The following is a 22470-nucleotide window of genomic DNA, read 5'->3' on the forward strand; positions in this document are numbered from 1 at the left end:
TTAGTCACATGGGTTCAAAACTTTGCCCTCTATTGTGTTAAAGATTTTGTAAAACAAGAAAGAAGGCAACTCAACTGATGGATATGATTTGCAATATTTAAATGCTGGACATTGGCCAAATGCTTTTGTATGCTATTGGTAAAAAAAGTTATACTGGTACATCATGATAATAATGTACAACTAGAGCTTTGTCACAGACCAGACGAATACCCCCATATGCCACACTGACACAGAATATTCCGCATGTTGTCTTCACAAAAAAAGAAAAGCTTATCCTACCAAGTTTCATGTTAACAGGTCAAACCAAACTCAAGTTATTGAGCGGAAACCATGATACGGATCAACTCTCTTTACTTAAGTCACAGTGACCTTGACCCCAAAAGCAGTCTGAGGCAAGGTCTCGTCATTAGCATCCTTTAAATCATGTTTCATTACGGTATCTAATATGAAATAGAAATTTTTGATCGGAAACCATTTTTCTATTGTTAGCCACGGTGACCTTGACCTTAATCTGATGCAGGGCTTTTTTCCAGCTGATTTTATAGCCGTTATTTGGTCATATTTCCAATGGCAAAACATATCCCAAATCGAGTAAAAAAAGCCCAATGGATAGCCTCAGTTTTAAAAATTCAAAAATAATGAAATTTTTCAGTGCAGAAAAGGACTGGTAGGTTGAAATCACCATTTTAGTGATTGGTTTCAGCTCATGTCGTTCTATTTTATGATAAGTTACCAACATTTTCATAATTTTTTAATACTACTAATATTTTCCCAATTTGTGGTCAAAAGATGCTTAAATTACTAATTTCAAGGGTATAAGTCATGTTCCCAAAGTGGTGAAAAAAAGCCCTGTGATGGACCCCAAAATCAATCCCGAGCAAAGTCTTGATACAAGGCACTATCCTAGTTTCATCAACAGGTCAAACCAAACTCAAGTTATTGAGTGGAAACCATGAAACGGCCCAACTGACAGACAAGTGCACTCCTATATACCCCCCTAAACTTTGTTTATGGGGATATAATAATTGAATGGGAACTTAATTGTTTTACATGTTTTGTAATAATACATATATCATCCTTCTTCGCTGGTCAAATGCACAATTCCATTATGTTGAAGCACTCGTTTTGTTCATAACAAAGTCATGAATGAAGATATATTATTTCGGTTATAAAATAAATGGTATTGTCATGTATATGGGTTTGGTTAAGACATTTAAGTGGTAGTCTGCAAAACCACACATTGGGCTTATAAAAATGGAGAAAAAAACAACAACCCACCTATACTTATTTTAAGGGCCATACAATTAACTTTAAACAAGCTTACAGTTAGTATTGCACGCAATACATGTCCCCTACCATCACCTACCTGCATTACTTGAAGGTTAGCTGTGTTTATACGGCAGCATCTGCTAGATTTACAATGTTATTTGTGCATTTACAGTTACAGCATGCACGATAGTTGAAGAATTTGAATTTAATGTAAGTTAATTGAAACCAAATTTCTATTTTTAGTAACAGTGACCTAGATATTTGACCCTTTGACCCCATATGCAATCTCACACCAGATCTTCCCCTAAGCTACCTACAGACCAACTTTCAAACAAATCCATCAGCCCTAAGTGAAGTTATCATCCGGAAACCACCTCGGATAGACACACGGACAGACAGACTGACATCGACAGACACTATAGTCCCCTCTGGAAACAGGCAGGGGACTAATAAGCATGTTTTGTATACCGTAATAACTGTTGGTTCATCCGCTGTACATTGGTTTAACTGCTCTAATCAGAACTTCTATTTGCAACATTCAATATTATTTACCTGAACAAGACCAAGACTGTCAAGACCTTTTCTTAGGTCCTGGATGTACTTGTCTACAGGCAGCACTTGATTGAATACTTTCTCCACTAGCTCTGCTGACATAATTCTAGGTAATCTTCCGTTTTGAATAGTGCTCAGAGCTGGAATGTTAAATGTACCTCAAAATATTTATATATTTTTGTACATGTCTCATTGGGAAATCAACTCCTCACCCAAGAAAAGTTTTTCACATTAGACTATGTAAATGACCAACTGAAAGCAAAATAGTTGATTTCCCCTCTAAACGGGAATCCTCACTTAACCTGAATTTCCTCTTGGTCCCAGGGCAATTTCATGGCAAGGGCATAAAAATGCAATAAAATATTATTAAAGTTAAAAGTTAGAAGGTTTTATGATATCTAAAAATAACAAGCTGTAAACACCTTAAAGGGACCATCAACTACGAATGATGAAAAAAAGAAAAGTTCTAAAATAGAGTTCTAAGTTCTATGTTATATACCAGTCCTGGTATTTTAATCAAAATAAACTAATATAAATTGTACAAAAATACGTTATTTTAGAACTTTTCTTTTTTCGTCATTCGTGGTTGACGGTCCCTTTAAAACTGAGAATAAATTACCTTGCTGAAATGTGATATACTATCATAAATTTTCAGAATAAACAATTTGAGATGCTCATTAAAGTTACATTATACTGCAGTGGCCTGTTTTTGAACAAGGATTTACAAATAAAAGCAAAACAGCACCACTTTGGCAATTATTTTAAATCACTATGGGGGAAATTTGTTTCTGAAATGGGAGAACGTCATTATATACATTTTCACTGTGCTTATGGGGCTGAATTTTTGCCTCATATATCAGAGTTCAAGAACCCTGTATGTAAAACTGGGATAATGTATTTTTCAAAGCCTGAATGACTTGGACTTTGCCTTTGGAACACTAAGTACAGGCCACTATATGGCACTTTGTCCCAGTCAAATAAGCTTAATTTAATAAATTTACCCAATATTCTGCCAACAGCTTCATAGTCATCTGACCACTCTCTCACTGGCTCGAAGTATTCTTCCTTAATGCAATGCAGGACAAGAGAGAAGAATTCCTTTCTTGGACCTCCAAAATCAGCAGCACACTGCAAAATTAAATGACAGGTACAACCCACTAGATTTGTTACAGACACTAATGTTCGCATTTTTTTTTACCAAAATGGTGAATCACCGCATGTTAAAATTGGGTCTTGCACATATACAGTTTTTCCTTATGACACATGTCCAGTTTCAAGTCAATTACTTACACAATTTATGAGTAGTTTGATCCACCTGTTGGAGCAGTCAGAGAGAGATGGACAAACCCACAGCCGACCAACCAACAAAATGACAACTACATACTCCCTTGCAAACTTCGTTTGCTGGGGTGTAAAAGATAACGTTATTCCCATAGCATGGCTAGGCAAGAACCCGCTGACACTAAAACAAGGAAATTCAATGCCCCAAAATTTCCAAACCTCTTTGCAACATTCTTTCTATATTTTTCAAAGTTTGAAAAATCATATTTATGAAAAATGTAATATAGTGAAACACAATAATCACAAACAGGGAATTATTTTCAGTGAAGTAGACTTGGAATTGGAAAATCGTATGGTCATTAGGGTATGTGGATTTTTTTCTACACTTTATATGTATTTACCTCTCCATAGAACTGAACTTCAAGGCATTTCCTCATGTCGCTTATTGCCCTTATTTCCTCAATTGCTGTTTTCAGTAGATCGCCTCTGTCTACCAAAATGAAATTGGTTTCACCATAAATGCCCGTAGATGATGTCTCTTCTGTTAGTTCTAATGGTCTCCCAGTGACAATCTCTTTTTGAAAGATCTTTAGCACATGAATAGGATCAGACACATCATTGGATTTACAAAATGTAGTACACTTTTTAACAATCGTACTTAAATAATCTCCATTATGCTGGTCCTCACTGCCCGGGAGTACATTGTCCAGGGTCACCATGGAAGTTATGCTGGCAATCTCTGGTAAATCATGGAATTCCATGGAAAACCCCTGAAATTGAAACAACTGTGGTGAGGGGTGTATAGTGTGGGGGTCTGGGCATTTATTACATTATCTTCCAAAAATAAGAAAAGAGGGCCTGAAAGGCCCAAAGTCGCTCACCTGAGATAACAAGATATTTTTGGGACAAATCTTCTGACCAAGTTTCACAAAGATCGGAAAATAAATGTGGCCTCTAGAGTGTTAACAAGGTTTTACTATAGCCATATAAGGAAAAATGCCCCGCCCCCTGGCAGCCATGTTTTTCAACCAACCGGCATCATTTTTGAACTAATCCAAGATATTATCGGGATGAATCTTCTGACCAAGTTTCATGAAGATCGGACAGTAATGTGGCCTCTAGAGTGTTTACAAGATTTTACTATAGCCATATAAGGAAAAATGCCCCGCCCCTTGGAAGCCATTTTTTTTCAAGCAAACATAATTATTTTCGAACTCATCCAAGATTTATTGAGACACATCTTCTGACCAAATTTCATGAAGATTGGACAATAAATGTGGCCTCTACAGTGTTAACAAGGTTTTACTATAGCCATATATACCCATATAAGGAAAAATGCCCCGCCCCTGGTGGCCATGTTTTTTAAGCAACCAAAACCATTTTCGATTTTCGAACTCATCCAAGATATCATTGGGACAAATATTCTGACCAAGTTTCATGATGATCGGAAAATAAATGTGACCTCTAGAGTGTTAACAAGGTTTTACTATAGCCATATAAGGAAAATAGCCCAGCCCCTGTGGTGGCCATGTTTTTCAACCAACCGGCATCATTTTTAAACTCGTCCAAGATATTATTGGGATGAATCTTCTGACCGAGTTTCATGAAGATCGGACTATAAATGTGGCCTCTAGAGTGTTAACAGGATTTTACTATAGCCTTATATAGCCATATAAGGAAAAATGCCCCGCCCCTTGGCGGCCATGTTATTCAAGCAAACGTAACCATTTTCGAACTCACCCAAGATATCATTAAGACAAATTACCTGACCATATTTCATCAAGATTGGACAATAAATGTGGCCTCTAGAGTGTTAACAAGGTTTTACTATAGCCATATAAGGAAAAATGCCCCGCCCCCTGGCGGCCATGTTTTTCAACCAACCGGCATCATTTTCGAACTCGTCCAAGATATTACTGGGATGAATCTTCTGACCAAGTTTCATTAAGATTGGACAATAAATGTGGCCTCTAGAGTGTTAACAAGATTTTACTATAGCCATATATAGCCGTATAAGGAAAAATGCCCCGCCCCTTGGCAGAGACAGATAAAACCTCAATACAAACAAGCAAATTCGTTGAATTGATATCCCCGGCCAATATGCTTCTGAACACAAAAGTGTTCTGGATGGATGGAGAACAACCTTTGACCTCAATGTGTGACCTTGACCTTAGCCCCTAGGATTATGGGTGTTGAATGTGAAGCACCCCCAGATGATTGAGAACATCTATGGCAAGTTTCATGGCTCTGGCTCATGTGTTAATGGAGATAAAGCTCTAAGCTTATATTAAAAAGCATTTTTTCACGATACAAAGGGCCATAACTCCGTTATTAACAGATGGTGTACAATGCCATTTGGCGTGCGTCATCCTCTTATCCATATATATATACTCATACACATACTGGACCGAGTTCCGAATTACAACTATTGCATTAGTCAAAACTAACAAGTTATGCTATTCCAGATATGAAAACACTATCACTGTTTGGATTCCGATTGTAGCCATATTGCACTGTGTTTATTGAAAGCTGCATAGTGTTACGTCATTGGTCGTTTATAAATAACTTGTTTATCTATAGACCAGTTGACGAGTGACGTCACGCGCACCTGCAAATATTAGACTCCGCCCACTGGTTGGCAAAAAGAGGTGAAATTCATATAAGCGCATATAGAGAAGGTTGAAATAATCATCGTTTTTATTGATAATCATGCACTATATCAAATATAATTTTACTAACTATGTCTGAATAAAACATAAGAGTGCAAGGAAATGCATTTTTGGAACGATTATAGTGTTGTTATTATTAGTTTTTAACTATAAACGAACTAGGGAGTGGAACACAATATACGAGCTCGGTATATGTGGTTACCATAAAAATCTCTTTTTGGCACATTTTCGAGACCATTTTTCAGATTAAACATTCTCAGATATTGAAATTTTTTCAGAATAAATCAAATTTAATGAACACAAATAAGGATGTAAACAAAAAGCAAATAGATCGACTTTATTTACGCACCATATAGTAACGTATTCGAACATCTATGCCTGTAAAAACTTACCTTGTTACACATTTAATTAATTTTCTTGATAAATGTAATTGTTTTTATTTAATTATTCACACCAATTTTGACACTCTTTGTTTCAGCGTTTTTAACCCGGTGTTTTATTGCAACTTTGTATATCATAAACCGATTATCTCGTTATGATCGGATACTGTCCAAACAATTACAAAGAACACATGGTGTCATAAATCCAGGCACCTATTCGGGTCCCTGCATAAACCACATGTGGCATACAAGTGTCTGGTCATAAAACAACATTTGTTATCCCTCCATGTCATCTCTTGGCATATTCAGCGATCATCTTAGCAAATTGTAAAGCCAAAATACGAAACAGTTGCTTTAATCAAATATGTTAACGTTAAAAAAATGAAGATATTTGTCCGAAATGGATAAGCAGGAACTAGTGTATATATTAGCCAGTTTAATCATACTAATACAGTGTTTAATAACTATAAATTAAAAATATTGTGCAATTTCACTGCTACACAATTAACGTATTTAACGAGTACCGGCACCTGTAAACTCGGCTATTACGTGTTATGATTGTACGTTACTGTAGTGTACGAAACGACATCATAAAAACAAGCAAACAACAAAAGGGTAAAACAAAATTGCGTAAAATAAATTAATATATAGATTTATTTATCATAAAATGCTAGATTGTTATAACTCCTTATCGCCAGTAAAGATAGTGCACGCAAAGACAGTTCAATTTGCATAATATGCAGTTCTTGTTGTTCATATGGATGCTAAACTTTATGATAATGTCATTCGATGGAAACGAGATAGTTCATTCAATGGAAAATAAAATAACTACAATATTTACAAATTGTAATGTATTCCGCTTTTAGGGCTTCTTTTTATAATTGATTAAATGCACCTCTTACACCTTCGTTCGCTTATGAACAATAACACTATCTACACCATTTATAATTACAATCAAATTAATATATGTGTTATTATCTTTGAAATATAATTTATCAAAATCTTACTATCACAAAGAATACGAAAGAATAATTGTTTTTTTGTTTTGTGGGATTGCCAGTTTTTAGTCTTCCGACCACGTTTACTCTGCTGTTAATAACTTATTCGTATTTTTATACAATGGAAATTATATTTATGAATAAACATTTATTGGTACTAAATGTTATATTTTTGCAATATTATTTAAGAGTTTTAATGTTTATTTCGGATTTTTGTATCGTTTTATTGACTAAACAAAAGACATGTAAACATGTTTTACGTTAGATCTACTGTAACCAGTGTTTTTTGCCAACCAGTCAGTGCGCATGCGCGGAAAATCCCGAATGTAAACAATAACATTCAACTGGTCTATACATAGGATTGGCATTCCTGCCATAAATTTTCAGACCAAATCTGGGACTTTGACTTCAAATTACCGGGACATGTATACATATAGCGATATATATAGACATACATGTACGATATATGCACTTTTGGTACGCATTTTTTTCGCGATATCCAAGCTATGTAATTAGGTAAATTTCACATGTAACTTACCTATAATAAACAAAAACTAACATCCATGAGATCAATACACAAACAATAAGTCCAAACGCCTATCGGAAATACACTAGATCTATTAACGTCAAATTAAGCATTACTACTTTCATTACTAGATACAAGCCACATGTTGTTGGTGTTAGAAAAAGGTTGCGAAGTTGCTTTTGTGTACATGGTCACATGATCTGCAGGAAACACGTGGGCGTATCAACTGCCACATAAAAACTTTGTAGTAGATCTTTACTTTTGTATGAAAATTATGTAGCGCGTAGTTGTAAAATAAGGTGATCTTTACCGTAAACGATACTTTTACAGATAAAATTTTGTAAAACAAGCAAAATGCGCCTTATTGGTTATGCCTATACGTCCCTGGTTATGCTTTTTGTCTATTAGGTAGTTCAGTGCTGATTTGATTTACATTCACTGTACATGTATACACTCAAACAAGGACTGTGTGCAACACATTTGCCAGATTTCCGATCCGGGACATATGGCAGGTATGGGATTGCATTTGGATGAAATTAATATGCCAAGAATATCCTGTCGATTTAAGATGAATTTTTTTATTTTGCCATGTGTGTTTATTAATATTTTACATTTCAGAAAGATTTCAATTGTGTAGTCCTTTTTGTTAACCAGCATTTTTTTTCCTTCTTTAACTAGTACCGGGGAACGGTACCTTTCCCAAAGCCTACCGGAGGCTTCCCAATTTTAGCACCGGACTTTTCCCAATCTCCATATCTACCGTTCCCAACGATCCTCAGTGCCTTTCCCAATGGCCAGTGCCTTTTATGTTCGCTGAAAATATCTTTTTCCCGTGAAAGAATTTCATCGTTACATAAATCAGTCTTCCTTACATAAATAAACTTTATCAACACTAATTTTTATCAGCAATTTCATCAAAAAACTAGAAATGGCGCGGCAGAGGCCGACGCGTATCCCCACGCCGAATGTTTGACCTAGGTGTGCCCCAGGGTTGGTAACGGGGCCATGCATAGCTGAGATTGACCGTATTGTCATAAGAGAAGTTCATCATCAATTAGAAGTGAATTGGTGTAGAAATGAAGAAGTTATAGTAAAAGGCAATTTTGGGTGGGTGTGACATATGTGGGCAGGGCGCCCCAGGGTTGGTAATTGTGCCATGCATAGTTGAGATTGACCGTATTGTCATAAGAGAAGTTCAGTATCAATTTGAAGTGAATCGGTGTAGAAATGAAGAAATTATAGTAAAAGGCAATTTTGGGCGGGTGTGGTCTATGTGGGCGGGGCCCCAGGGTTGGTAATGGGGCCATGTATAGTTGAGATTGACCGTATTGTCATAAGAGAGGTTCAGTATCAATTTGAAGTGAATCAGTGTAGAAATGAAGAAATTATAGTAAAAGGCAATTTTGGGTGGGTGTGGTCTATGTGGGCGGGGCGTCCCAGGGTTGGTAATGGGGCCATGCATAGTTGAGATTGACTGTATTGTCATAAGAGAAGTTCAATATCAATTTGAAGTGAATCGGTGTAGAAATGAAGAAATTATAGTAAAGGCAATTTTGGGTGGGTGTGGTCTATGTGGGCGGGGCCCCAGGGTTGGTTATGGGGCCATGCATAGTTGATATTGACCCTAATGTCATAAGAGAAGTTCAGTATCAATTTGAAGTGAATCCGTGTAGAAATGAAAAAATTATAGTAAATGGAATTTTTTGGTGGGTGTGGCCTATGTGGGCGGGCGCCCCAGGGTTGGGATTGGGACCATGCATAGTTGAGATTGACCCTAATGTCATAACAAAAGTTCAGTATCAATTTGAAGTGAATCCGTGTAGAAATGAAAAAATTATAGTAAATGGAAATTTTTGGTGGGTGTGGCCTATGTGGGCGGGGCGCCCCAGGGTTGGGAATGGGGCTATGCATGGTTGAGATTGACCGTATTGTCATAAGAGAGGTCCAGTATCAATTTGAAGTGAATCGGTGTAGAAATAAAGAAGAAAATGTAAAATAACCTAAAAAAATGAGTGATAATTTCTGACGCGGCCCCACCCCAACCGCTATAACTTTTGACCCAGGGGTCAGATCAAAATTCCAAATAGTGCAGGGTCGCACATATGCTCATAGCTACCATGTGTGTAAGTTTCAAGGTTCTAGTGCTTTTAGTGTAGGAGGAGATAGTGGCCAGGACGGACGGACAGACAGACGGACGGACGGACGGACGGCGGAGATAACCACAATATCCCCACCTTTTTTTCAAAAAGCGTGGGGATAAAAATCTTAATTGGACATCATAATGAGTCAATTAACGCCAAATACTACCGGAAACGATTAAAGAAAGAAACAATTACCAGCTGTTAATAGAGTTTGAGCGATTGCTTTTAGTTATCCCCACGCTTTTTGAAAAAAAGGTGGGGATATTGTGGTGATCTCCGCCGTCCGTCCGTCCGTCTGTCCGTCCGTCTGTCCGTCCGTCTGTCCGTCCTGGCCACTATCTCCTCCTACACTAAAAGCACTAGAACCTTGAAATTTACACACATGGTAGCTATGAGCATATGTGCGACCCTGCACTATTTGGAATTTTGATCTGACCCCTGGGTCAAAAGTTATAGGGGTTGGGGTGGGGCCGCGTCAGAAATTATCACTCATTTTTTTAGGTTATTTTACATTTACTTCTTTATTTCTACACCGATTCACTTCAAATTGATACTGGACCTCACCTATGACAATACGGTCAATCTCAACCATGCATGGCCCCATTCCCAACCCTGGGGCGCCCCGCCCACATAGGCCACACCCACCAAAAATTTCCATTTACTATAATTTTTTCATTTCTACACGGATTCACTTCAAATTGATACTGAACTTTTGTTATGACATTAGGGTCAATCTCAACTATGCATGGCCCATATCCCAACCCTGGGGCGCCCGCCCACATAGGCCACACCCACCAAAAAATTCCATTTACTATAATTTTTTCATTTCTACACGGATTCACTTCAAATTGATACTGAACTTCTCTTATGACATTAGGGTCAATCTCAACTATGCATGGCCCCATAACCAACCCTGGGGCCCCGCCCACATAGACCACACCCACCCAAAATTGCCTTTACTATAATTTCTTCATTTCTACACCGATTCACTTCAAATTGATATTGAACTTCTCTTATGACAATACAGTCAATCTCAACTATGCATGGCCCCATTACCAACCCTGGGGCGCCCCGCCCACATAGACCACACCCACCCAAAATTGCCTTTTACTATAATTTCTTCATTTCTACACCGATTCACTTCAAATTGATACTGAACCTCTCTTATGACAATACGGTCAATCTCAACTATGCATGGCCCCATTACCAACCCTGGGGCGCCCTGCCCACATATGTCACACCCACCCAAAATTGCCTTTTACTATAACTTCTTCATTTCTACACCAATTCACTTCTAATTGATGATGAACTTCTCTTATGACAATACGGTCAATCTCAGCTATGCATGGCCCCATTACCAACCCTGGGGCACACCTAGGTCAAACATTCGGCGTGGGGATACGCGTCGGCCTCTGCCGCGCCATTTCTAGTTAAATGTAACTTTGTGCCTGTGTCACTGTGAGGAGAGATTAGTTTGACTTTGATCTGATTATCACCTGTTTAGAATTAAACATATAATTTGATAATTCCTTATTATTATTTTAAATTGTTATTAATTGATATCACTGAAAATGTTAACACAAAAATTACTTTCCAGGGCTTGTGAGACTTTTAAGGGCTTAAACACAATTATTAATATCATTTTTTATGCAACCCCAGTGATAATCATTAAAAAAAAATCTATTGACAGGCACATTCCTACTGAAGTGGCAATTACACAATTGTGGTGAGGATTTCCAAGTGTTCTATTATTATAAATGTTTGGACTATATACAATTAAATCACCACATTGAGTTCATTTACAACACAACACTTTGATAATATTCTTGATCATATTTTATTTTCTATTTAACCACAAGTTTCATAATATTCCAAAATAAGCTATTTTTACTTTAACACTTAATATTAAGTTCTTTCCTTATTGCTGGTCTAAATGCAACTGATGTTTACTTCTTGCTGGTCTTATTGCAACTGATATTTACTTCTTGCTGGTCTTATTGCAACTGATGTTTACTTCTTGCTGGTCTTATTGCAACTAACTCTAAAATCCCTAAAAACCGAGAATTTCTAAAGTATCTGGTGTCTGTCATAAATCAAAGAGATACAGAATTGACATGTTCTCTGATTACAATTAAGAGAGAGCTTGGAAATGTAAACATCTAACCCCATTTGAACTAATTAATAAAGCCATTAACCCAAGTTTATCAGTCCCATCGCCATGCTCTAGGGAGTCTACAGGTCAGGGAGTCAAGTATCAGCCCCACCATGATGTCTGGTAAATTACTCGCATTTCGCGACAACAATTTTCACATGACATGTTATGATTGTCAAAATATCATCACTAGTAGTTTTTCTGTTAAAACCTAGAGCTTAAAATGCTTTGTGATGCAGAATATACATGTACCCCCTAATGATAGATAAAATGCATTTTAACGATTCCCAATTCATCAATTTTGCAACTCGATTTTTTTCCCAATTTATTGATTTTGCGACTTGTTTTTTTCCCAATTTGAAGATTTAACGACGCAAAAATTCCCAATTGGGGGAAAAAAACGCTGTTAACTGATTTTAGCAAAAGATTAGAACCTGCACATAAGTATCTTTTCATCCGAAGTAATTTTATATTTAAGAGTAAGAAACAAAAACAATGTGTATTTTGTTAACAATATATATTTTAAAGATCTACAAAGTGATATTCTGACATAATTCGCACACTTTAAAGGGGTAATGGTGGTCTTTACATGTAACTAATGATAATTGCATGTGTTAGCAAAGATTAAACAGGAAGAACTGAAATAAAATTTGAAAAACAATTTGCAATAGGAAAACGATCGTAAATTAATCATTATTTGAACTATATAAATCTAAGATGGCACAACCATAATTTTGATTAAAATAGTCCAGTTTAACAAAATAAATCAAAGTTTCAAAGGAAAAACATTTATATTTTGCTGTTAACTTGACTTCAAATGGCCTTGTGACTTGTTCATTGGTTTGCATTGGCATGTGGATTTGCTAACGACAGACAGGAAAAACAATGACACTGTACTGAATAACCAAATAAACATTTAATAAAATATATTAGAAAAGTGTACCTGTCGAGATCCTAGATCCAGATGCGGCCGTATCGCTCTCAGCCATGCCCATGGGCATGATGGGCATGGATTGCCAATGCTGCACTGCATTTTTAAACTTAATTCTTTCACCAATGGTCACCAGACCTAAATTTGTTAACTGGTTATCTTCTAACGATTTACAAATCTCATATAAAGAAGAAATGCCTTTATATAATGGAAGATTATCCGTGTATAATACATTTGTATCTGTATATTTTTACATTTTATCTATATATATTAATGCTTTATATGTATATATTCAAATTATGTATTTATATATTGTGATTACAGCGTTTTTTTTCCTTCTTTAACTAGTACCGGGGAACGGTACCTTTCCCAAAGCCTACCGGAGGCTTCCCAATTTTAGCACCGGACCTGTCCCAATCTCGATAAGTACCGTTCCGAACGATTTTAGGTGCCGTTCCCAATAGCCAGTGCCTTTTATTTTCGCTGGAAATATCTTTTGATATTGTCGAGCCTTTCATTTTCGGCCATTAATTTTCGCAGGACATTGTTGCGTAGAAAGTAAACAAAACTTTTCAAATGGGGCGCAACTCTAACCGCTGTGTAAAATGTGAATGGATTACATAACCGCGACGAGTGATCGATATTTCCCGTGAAAGAATTCCATCGCTAAGACCAGTCTTCCTTACATCAATAAACTTTCTCAACACTAATTTTTCGTTGACATTAAAAAAAAGGTAACCGTATTGAGTTAAATGCGCATATTACTTCTATGTATAGTTTTTTAAGTGTCAAATCCGGACAGTAACTATTCGGATACGGATATAAACAAATAAAAGTTTAACATAAAATTAAAAATAATGAGACATGGGTGTAAAATCCTATAGTTATTTACAACATATACATAAGCATTTAATGGCAGATGATCTTAATATCTTATTTGAGGATTTGAAAAAAAATCAAAACAAAATATAAGACTTACCTTTGAAAATTATTGTTAAAGCATTCCACTCTAAAAACTCATTTTGGTTACGTGTGACTATTCTCACTGTCTATTGTTAAAAGATGTCAAACCAGTACAAGATCCATTGTTGTTGTTTTTGTTTAGTTTTAAGTTTTTAATTTAACTCACATGAAACATTGCAGGGCTTGTAAGACTTTTAAGGGCTAAAACAAAATTATTAATATTATTTTTTATGCAACCTCAGTGCTTATGCCTATCACTGGAAGATATTTTTCCAATTGACGGGCACATTCTAACTGAAGTGGCAATAACACAATTTTCACATGACATGATACGATAGCCAAATATCATAACCGTACTGTAGTTTTTCTGTCAAAACCTAGAGTTTAAAATGCTTTGTGATGCAGAATATAGCCCCTAATGATAGATTACATGCATTTTAAAGGTTCCCAATTCATCAATTTTGCGACTCGAATTTTTCCCAATTCATTGATTTCGCGACTCGTTTTTTCCCAATTTGAAGATTTCACGACTCGAAAAATTCCCAATTGTAGGGGTACAGGTACCTTTCCCCTTTGGGGAAAAAAAACGCTGTGATTATGCATATATATAATGGTTACAGGCATTCATGCAGAGTCAGATTGACGTAATATCACAAGTTTTTGGTATTATAAGACAGTCAAGGCGTTCCATAGATAAAACTTGTATTTTATACCATAATGATTGCTTCCTACATGTAGATCACAGACATACTTTAAATAGAAAACTGTACCGTACAGTCGTTTGAGGCCCGAACAAGGGAACTGAATATTTGAAACTCATTTAATGCTGTAACAATGTATTATGTAACGATTGATCTGAATTTTTAGTCTCAAAATAATATTTACAATTAAAGATGTATTTCATAAACAGTTCAATTTTTTATTAACGTGTTCAGACCAATGTCGACCGATTACTTTACTAATTTCATTCCTCAAGAACACCCATGCACGGAAACATGAACAAGAGGCGATCACCGACATTGTTCAGAAAATGCTCTTGGGGAGAAACATTCACGGTTTCACGCCTATTTCTATTCATTTTACACATATGCCGCCCGCGTGTACCAAGCAATGGGAGACAACTGGAGGTTAATTATGGCAAGCGGTTCGACGCATAATCCCAAGAAACTAGGTTTCTCATGAGAACCGAACCTAGGTTTATGAAATCCCAAGAAACCAAGTTTCTCACGAGAACCTAGGTTCTCATGAGAACCTAGGTTCTCATGAGAACCTAGGTTTGCATGAGAACCTAGGCTCTCATTTGAAAACCTTGGTTTACGCTTGAGAACCTAGGTTCTCATGAGAAACTAGGTGTTTCATGAGAACCTAGGTTCTCATAGACACATAGAAATTAGGTTCTCATGAGAACCTAGGTTCTCATTCTGAGAACTTAAGTTCTCGTTTGGTATCCTAGGTTTTCACAAGAACCTAGGTTCTCATTTGAAAACCAAGGTTCTCATGAGAACCTAGGTTCTCATTTGAAAACCTAGGTTCTCATGAGAACATAGGTTCTCATTCTGAGAACCTAGGTTCTCATTCTGAGAACCTAGGTTCTCATGAGAAACCTAGTTTCTTGGGATTATGCGTCGAACCCCTTGCCATACAAGGACGTTTCAATAATCCACTTTTTGTTCAAACAGGGAAAATAAACATAATAATTAATACCATAAATATAATGATGGGTAGTTTTAAAGAACATGCGATTTTAATTTATGTTTCTTTAATGATATGATTTCGAGTGTGCACTAAAGACTTCTAGATGGACAGAATTTACAATAACAAATATTTATATAAAAGTTATTTGTGATTCGTTGAGCCCAGTAGAATTATTACTTATATACTTATATTTAGTGACAGGCGTCTGGCTATTTATTGTGTGGTTTTATGTTTTATAATGAATTATCAAATGGGCGCATACAATTCTTAAACCTTGTTAGGAAAATGTCTAGGTCCCGGAAAGTACTAATAGATCTCTAAAATGAAAATGAAAGTAGAAGTGGGCGTGGCATAGAGTAGTGTTTAATAGGGCGTAACGTTATTGATAATTAGTTACCATAAAAGAATAACCAATTCATAATAGAATGTTATAGGTCATCAACATATTAAAATTCTTTATTTAATCAAATTTTGTTTTCAAATTTGTGTTTTGATTGTTTTGTCGTAAGTTCAGATTACCAAAAAAACAACAAGTTCGCATATTCTCCCATCATTCGTACAAGGTGCGCGTGACGTCACAAACAAAAACATTGTACAGTCGACACAAATCGGTGCATATATGTCGCATAATTCCTTTATTTTATTTTCTGGGTTACGTATCCAGACAGGCAACGGCTCCAAAGATCCGCGCTAACATACTGGCATCGTCATCGGACTCCGAGAGCGGTGGTGTAACCCCTCCACCGCGCAAAAAGCTCAAAACTTGTGCCAGTATGCAGACGAACGGTACGGTTTCACAGCACAATGGCGAGACCTTAGATACTCTCTCGGTTCCGCTGCAAAATGGGAATACGGAGACATCGATGAACGGTGGAGTGGAAAACAAACGGAACCCTCAAAAGACCATGTCCAAATCAGACATGGACATCATACGTTTGATTGGGCAGCATCTTCGTGGATTGGGGTTAAAGTAAGGCATAGAACGTTGACCGATCCAAACTGAGGCTAAGGGGCCACTGTCAGTTTTAATTGCGCAAATCAGTTTTGACACATCAACTGGTTTCAGATCTGCACTGTTTATGGTCTCCATGCTTTTCTTAGTAAAATATTTCACAGTATATGACTTGTCACTTGTTGATAAACAACCACGTTATCAGATTTTTTTGTCAACAATGCCATGGGTCACACATGCAAATTAAAGACATTACCTTGATGACATCATTTTTAATTAAAGAAAACTAAAAAATTTAGTTAGACAAACTGTATTTAGTTAGGAAATAAATGAAAACAAACTTTTAAGTTTACATACGCAATACATGAATTGTTTGAATAACAATAACACACTATGGTAAACAATATCCATATTTTGTATTTCATTATTTTATTAATATTATTAATCTTAACAAAATATTTGTATATGATTTTATATTTTATCATAAAAAATGTGGTTTCAAATTCGTGGTAATGTTATTGTTATTCAGTTGCTTTTACCTGTACAACATATAAGTAAATGAAGTTATTAATTAATTTAAACATGTAGGTACTTGCCCATACAATATAAATTATTCTTTGAAATGATTTAAGACTCTTGATTTTGTTCTTTTTGTGTTCTGCGAACAAATTATCTTCAGAACTTTTAAGTACCACACTGCATTTCAATGAAAAATAATGTACATAATTTAAAAAAACAAACTCTTTACAGTAAAAAGTTGATTTGTTTCACATAATGCTCAATTTTAAGTATTTTGATGACAGATGTTTGGATTTGTCTTATCCGAAAACATTCACCATCAATCAGCTAAAACCACAAGACTGTGGCCTCTTATGCCTTTGTATCTCCCATGACTGGGCTGTGTGACTGGAGTAATTAAGCAATCTGAATCTTAGCATAAAGGTCCTTTTTATGCCCCGGTAGAGTGGCATATAGCAGTTGAACTGTTAGTCAGTCCGTCCGTCCGTCCGAAAACTTTAACCCTTTACCACTTAGATAAGAATTTTGACGCATGTGTAGGACCCCTTAGAAAGTTTAATTTAATTTAAGACCTTTCTTACTAAATTCACGTTTTAAAGGCTTAAATTCAAGTTTTAAAGGCTTCATTTCCAACCCTTAGTTACTGATGAGCAGCAAACAGCATAAAATCTGAACAGACTGTGAGTTACTTGCAGGCTGTTCTGGTTTTATGCTGGTTGCAAAAGCCACTTTCACTTTGCTTCTTATGAGGGGAAAGGGTTGACATTGCATGTCCATAACTTTTGCAATATTGAAGATAGCAACTTGATTTTTGGCATGCATATGTATCTCATGGACCTGCACATTTTGAGTGGTGAAAGGTCAAGGTCATCATTCCAAGGTCAAAGGTCAAATATTTGGCTTCAAAGCTGCGCAGTAGGGGGCATTGTGTTTCTGACAAACACATCTCTTGTTTACTGTTGTCGTTCATATTGTGATAGGGTAAAAACTGGCAACACCCTACCGTTGGCACATGGTTTATGTGAACTTGTTATATTGTGCAGCCATCCAATTGTATTTGTCCATCTGACATCTACTCCATTTTAAACGTGAATTATTGCAAAATTTTGACAACTCTTCACTATTGATTGATACTCTTAAGATGTACTTTGAACATGCACTTCAAAGTGTCTATGTTGATACAACAATGGTGATGTGCCAAAATTGGCAAGCTTTCGGAAAAACCTGCTTATGTCAGTGTTCTCCAGAAAAATCATCGTAGCCATTTATATTTTCAACGTAGACAGCAACTAAGATATAAAACAGGTGTATTTACACCATTTGAATTGATATTTTTGGGAAAATTAGCCGGCATATAGATTCAATGTAACTGGTGAAATTGCCAGCTGCCGTTGCTTCCGGAGAACACTGCTTATGTGCTGTTACAAACAAAGCATACCTATTTATAATTATTTTTAAAATGTGCCTGCAAAGTTAGCACTTAGGTATAAGTGATTATTTTCAAAGTCTAGCACAATCCGGGATTTTGAGCATACATGTAACTTTTATTGGTATGACTATGAATATGGGTTATACTTAATTTGTTTACCTGTATTTCAGTCACACTGTAAATGAGCTTATAGCAGAGTCTGGATGTATGCTTGAACATCCTGCTGCTGCCCAGTTCAGAACTAACATCATGAATGGTGAATGGAACAAGGTACATTTTACATCCAAAAAGTCTTTGTGATTTTCCGAATTTTACAGATCAATCAAATGCTCCAGCATGAACTGTAAGGCATTGTCATTAAATAGATTTGGCATAAGTTTTCCTGTATTTAAAATTTAAACATGGGGCTTGCATGGTTAAAAAATTTGAGGCAAGATAAGATATTATATGGTGGACTCATGCACTGAGTGAAATATTCCATGGAGAGGCCAGAAATTACTAACAGGGACCTTTTTACAGATTTTTGCATGTATGGAAGTTTGTCCTGAAATTAATTAACTTGATAAATCTAAACATTGGGACTAAATAACAAGTCAAAATCAAGAATAAAATTAAAGAAAGAAAACAGTAATCCTCAATTGGGCTCAAACCACTGACTTTGGGAGTAAAAGTCTGGTGCTCAAACCACTTGACCATCAGTGCTTTTATAGTGTGTGGTGTATTTTACACTTTTTAAAAGCAATCCTGTTCATGTCATGAAATATTACGATATCAACAGAATTCTACAAATTATTCAATCGTTTTGCGGTTGTAAGGTTTTATAATTTTCAGATTTTTAAAAGATGCATATTATGAACATTTTAGAGCATAGTAAATATTCATTATTACTGTATCTTTCTAAATATCATAACTAAAACGAAATTTGCATATCTGAAACATTTTTTTTTGTAATTTGTCAATTTACCAAAACGTCCCTTTAAACTGGCCATAAAAGAAATTTGCTTAACTGCTTCACAAATGAAATCCAAATAGAATTCAGTATAATAAAGTGTAAAATAATTATTTCTTGATAATTGTTTGAACTAAAATAATACAAGTATTTCCCGATAGTTTGAGGTTTTTTGTGTGTAGTTTGTTTAATAAAATTAGCTATACAGTGTATTTATATTTTAACATATTTTTTAACCACCTTTTCAGCAGCAAGGTTGTCATCTATGGTACCCATGATTAATCATACCTTTTACTAGAGCTAGCATTTGATTAGCAGCTCTTAGGAGAAGGGTCGAAAATTGGTATCCGATAGTGCACTTAAGTATGGTAAGACAAATTCAAATCATGATGCTATTATTAAAAAACAATTGCGTACATACTTATTGTAGGCAGATGAAGACCTTGATGATTTGAGGATTCTGGTTGAGAAGTCTGAAAACATTCTGGTGAGTGGATGCATTATACTTAAGACCAGTTTTAAGGAACAGATTTTTTTGTTGGTTTGAATTTTCTAATTTTTTTTTTTTTATATCTGCCTTAGTGTTTAAATTACATGTAGCTGAATCTTGCAGACTAATACAGGTCGGCACTGTTTGTCTTCATTCTATGTATGGTGTAAAAAACACACTAAACAGGAAAGAAATTAAAAATGGGAAAGAGTTCTTCCAGATCAGCCGTTGCAAACTGCATGGGTTTATCTAGGATATCTAGGATGACACTTTTGGATGCAGATTTGTTCAAGCAATTGTCCCCTTGCTAGCCTTAAATTCAAATACGATAGCGATAACCATAAAAATAAACCTTTGAAGCATTCATGGTTTATTTTGCAGGAAATGAAATTCCTAATCCTGGAACAGAAGTACCTGGAGTTGTTGGAAGATGGCCACCTGTTGGAGGCTTTACACTGCCTGAGACATGAACTCACTCCTCTCAGATACAACACGGAGAGAGTGCACGAGCTTAGCAGGTAAAATGGGGCTTAATGCATGTATATAAATTGTTGTCCCATATTAGTCTGTGCAGTCCCCTTTCCTCTGTTATGGTATTTTGGGTATAATTAAAGCCACTACTTAGCAAAATTCAAGTTTGGGCGGGGAATGTCCTACCAGATTAATACGTGCAGTTTGCAATCTATGACAACACTTTACGCACATGCAGTTAGCCCCGTTTTTTCAAAGGGAGGCCTTATTAGATTAAATAAATGAAATTTAATTCTGTTATAGTGCAGGGTTTTACGGGACGCGATATTCTGCGTCAAATACGCATAAAGTGCCAGTCAGGACCCGTCATTTTTAGCTCATCTATTTTTTGAAAAAAAATTATGAGCTATTGTCATCACCTTGGCGTCGGCGTCGGCGTCGGCGTCGGCGTTGGCGTTGGCGTTGGCGTCGGCGTCCGGTTAAGTTTTGCGTTTAGGTCCACTTTTCTCAGAAAGTATCAATGCTATTGCATTCAAACTTGGTACACTTACTTACTATCATGAGGGGACTGGGCAGGCAAAGTTAGATAACTCTGGTGTGCATTTTGACAGAATTATGTGCCCTTTTTATACTTAAAAAATTGAAAATTTTGGTTAAGTTTTGCGTTTAGTTCTACTTTTCTCAGTAAGTATCAATGCTATTGCATTCAAACTTGGTACACTTACTTACTATCATGAGGGGACTGGGCAGGCAAATTTAGATAACTCTGGCATGCATTTTGACAGAATTATGTGCCCTTTTTATACTTAGAAAATTGACAATTTTGGTTAAGTTTTGTGTTTAGGTCCATTTTATTCCTTAAGCATTAAAGCTATTGCTTTCATACTTGCAACACTTACTAACTATCATAAGGGGACTGTGCAGGCAAAGTAATGTAACTCTGACTGGCATTTTGACAGAATTATGTGCCCTTTTTATACTTAGAAAATTAAAAATTTGATTAAGTTTTGTGTTTAGGTCCACTTTATTCCTACAGTATCAAAGCTATTGCTTTCATACTTGCAAGATTTATGAACTATCATAAGGGGACCGTGCAGGCAAAGTTATGTAACTCTGACTGGCATTTGAACGGAATTATGGGCCCTTTATACTTAGAAAATTGAAAATTTGGTTAATATTTATGTTTTGGTCCACTTTACCCCTAAAGTATCATAGATATTGCTTTCATACTTGGAACACTCACAAACTATCATAAGGGTACAGTAAAAGGACAAGTTGCATAACTCTGGTTGTCATTGTTACGGAATTATGGCCCTTTTTTGACTTAGTAACTTTTAATATATGGTTAAATTTTGTGTTTCGATCCACTTTACTTCTTAAGTATCAAGGCTATTGCTTTCAAACTTCAAATACTTACATGCTATCATGAGGTTACTGTACCTGGCAACTTTAATTTTACTTTGACCTTTGAATGACCTTGACTCTCAAGGTCAAATTATTAAATTTTGCTAAAATTGCCATAACTTCTTTATTTATGATTAGATTTGATTGATACTTTGATGAAACTACTCTTACCTGACATACCACAATAGACTCCACCCAAACCATCCCCCGTGCCCTCCCCTCCCCCCCTCCCCCCTCCCCCCCCCTATTTTTTTTTTTTTTTTTTTTTTTTTTTTTAAGATCATCTCACAAATGACCACCAAACCCTCACACTATACCCCCCCCCCCCCACCCCCCCCCCCCCAATTTTTTATTTTTTTTTTTTTTTTTTTTTTTTAAGATCATCTCACAAATTACTTTTAAGATCATCTCACAAATTACCACCACACCCTCACACTATACCCCCCCCCCCCATTTTTTTTTTAAAAATGGTTATGTTTGAAATACCGTCCAACCATCGCACCCAAACCCCCCCCCCCCCATCGCCCCCCCCAACCCCCCCCCCCCCCCCCTGATTTTTTTTTTTTTTTTTTTTTTTTCGCTTTTTTGGAAGATAATGTTATAAATGTCCACAACCCCACACTATACACCCCTCTTCACTCCTCTCCTCCCTCCTTTGTGATTGAAAATGAGAGTCCCTTCACCTTTAAAAAGAAAATA

General features: G+C 36.1%; 2 protein-coding genes across 6 annotated transcripts in view; one reads left to right on the forward strand and one right to left on the reverse strand.

Moving 5' to 3' along the window:
- Positions 1-13073, reverse strand: part of LOC127870915 (uncharacterized) — an 82153-nt gene extending 69080 nt beyond the window's left edge. Inside the window, exons 1-4 of one of the 3 annotated variants that reach the window (XM_052413489.1) lie at positions 12912-13069; positions 3504-3872; positions 2823-2949; positions 1822-1961 (exon numbers count right to left, since the gene is read on the reverse strand). In XM_052413489.1, coding sequence (XP_052269449.1) covers positions 1822-1961; positions 2823-2949; positions 3504-3872; positions 12912-13001 — 726 coding nt within the window. In that variant the 5' untranslated portion in view covers positions 13002-13069. Of the gene's footprint in view, positions 1-1821; positions 1962-2822; positions 2950-3503; positions 3873-7687; positions 7826-12911 lie in introns of those variants that run through there. The other 2 variants (XM_052413487.1, XM_052413490.1) reach the window with 2 other exon arrangements.
- LOC127870914 (WD repeat-containing protein 26-like) overlaps positions 1-22470 on the forward strand; it is a 60747-nt gene that overhangs the window by 19525 nt on the left and 18752 nt on the right. The window contains exons 1-5 of one of the 3 annotated variants that reach the window (XM_052413483.1): positions 8049-8187; positions 16222-16527; positions 18628-18727; positions 19837-19893; positions 20278-20414. In XM_052413483.1, coding sequence (XP_052269443.1) covers positions 8120-8187; positions 16222-16527; positions 18628-18727; positions 19837-19893; positions 20278-20414 — 668 coding nt within the window. In that variant the 5' untranslated portion in view covers positions 8049-8119. Of the gene's footprint in view, positions 1-8048; positions 8188-13488; positions 13634-16221; positions 16528-18627; positions 18728-19836; positions 19894-20277; positions 20415-22470 lie in introns of those variants that run through there. The other 2 variants (XM_052413485.1, XM_052413484.1) reach the window with 2 other exon arrangements.

The sequence above is a fragment of the Dreissena polymorpha genome, chromosome 3, assembly GCF_020536995.1.
Source record: "Dreissena polymorpha isolate Duluth1 chromosome 3, UMN_Dpol_1.0, whole genome shotgun sequence".
NCBI lineage: Eukaryota > Metazoa > Mollusca > Bivalvia > Myida > Dreissenidae > Dreissena > Dreissena polymorpha.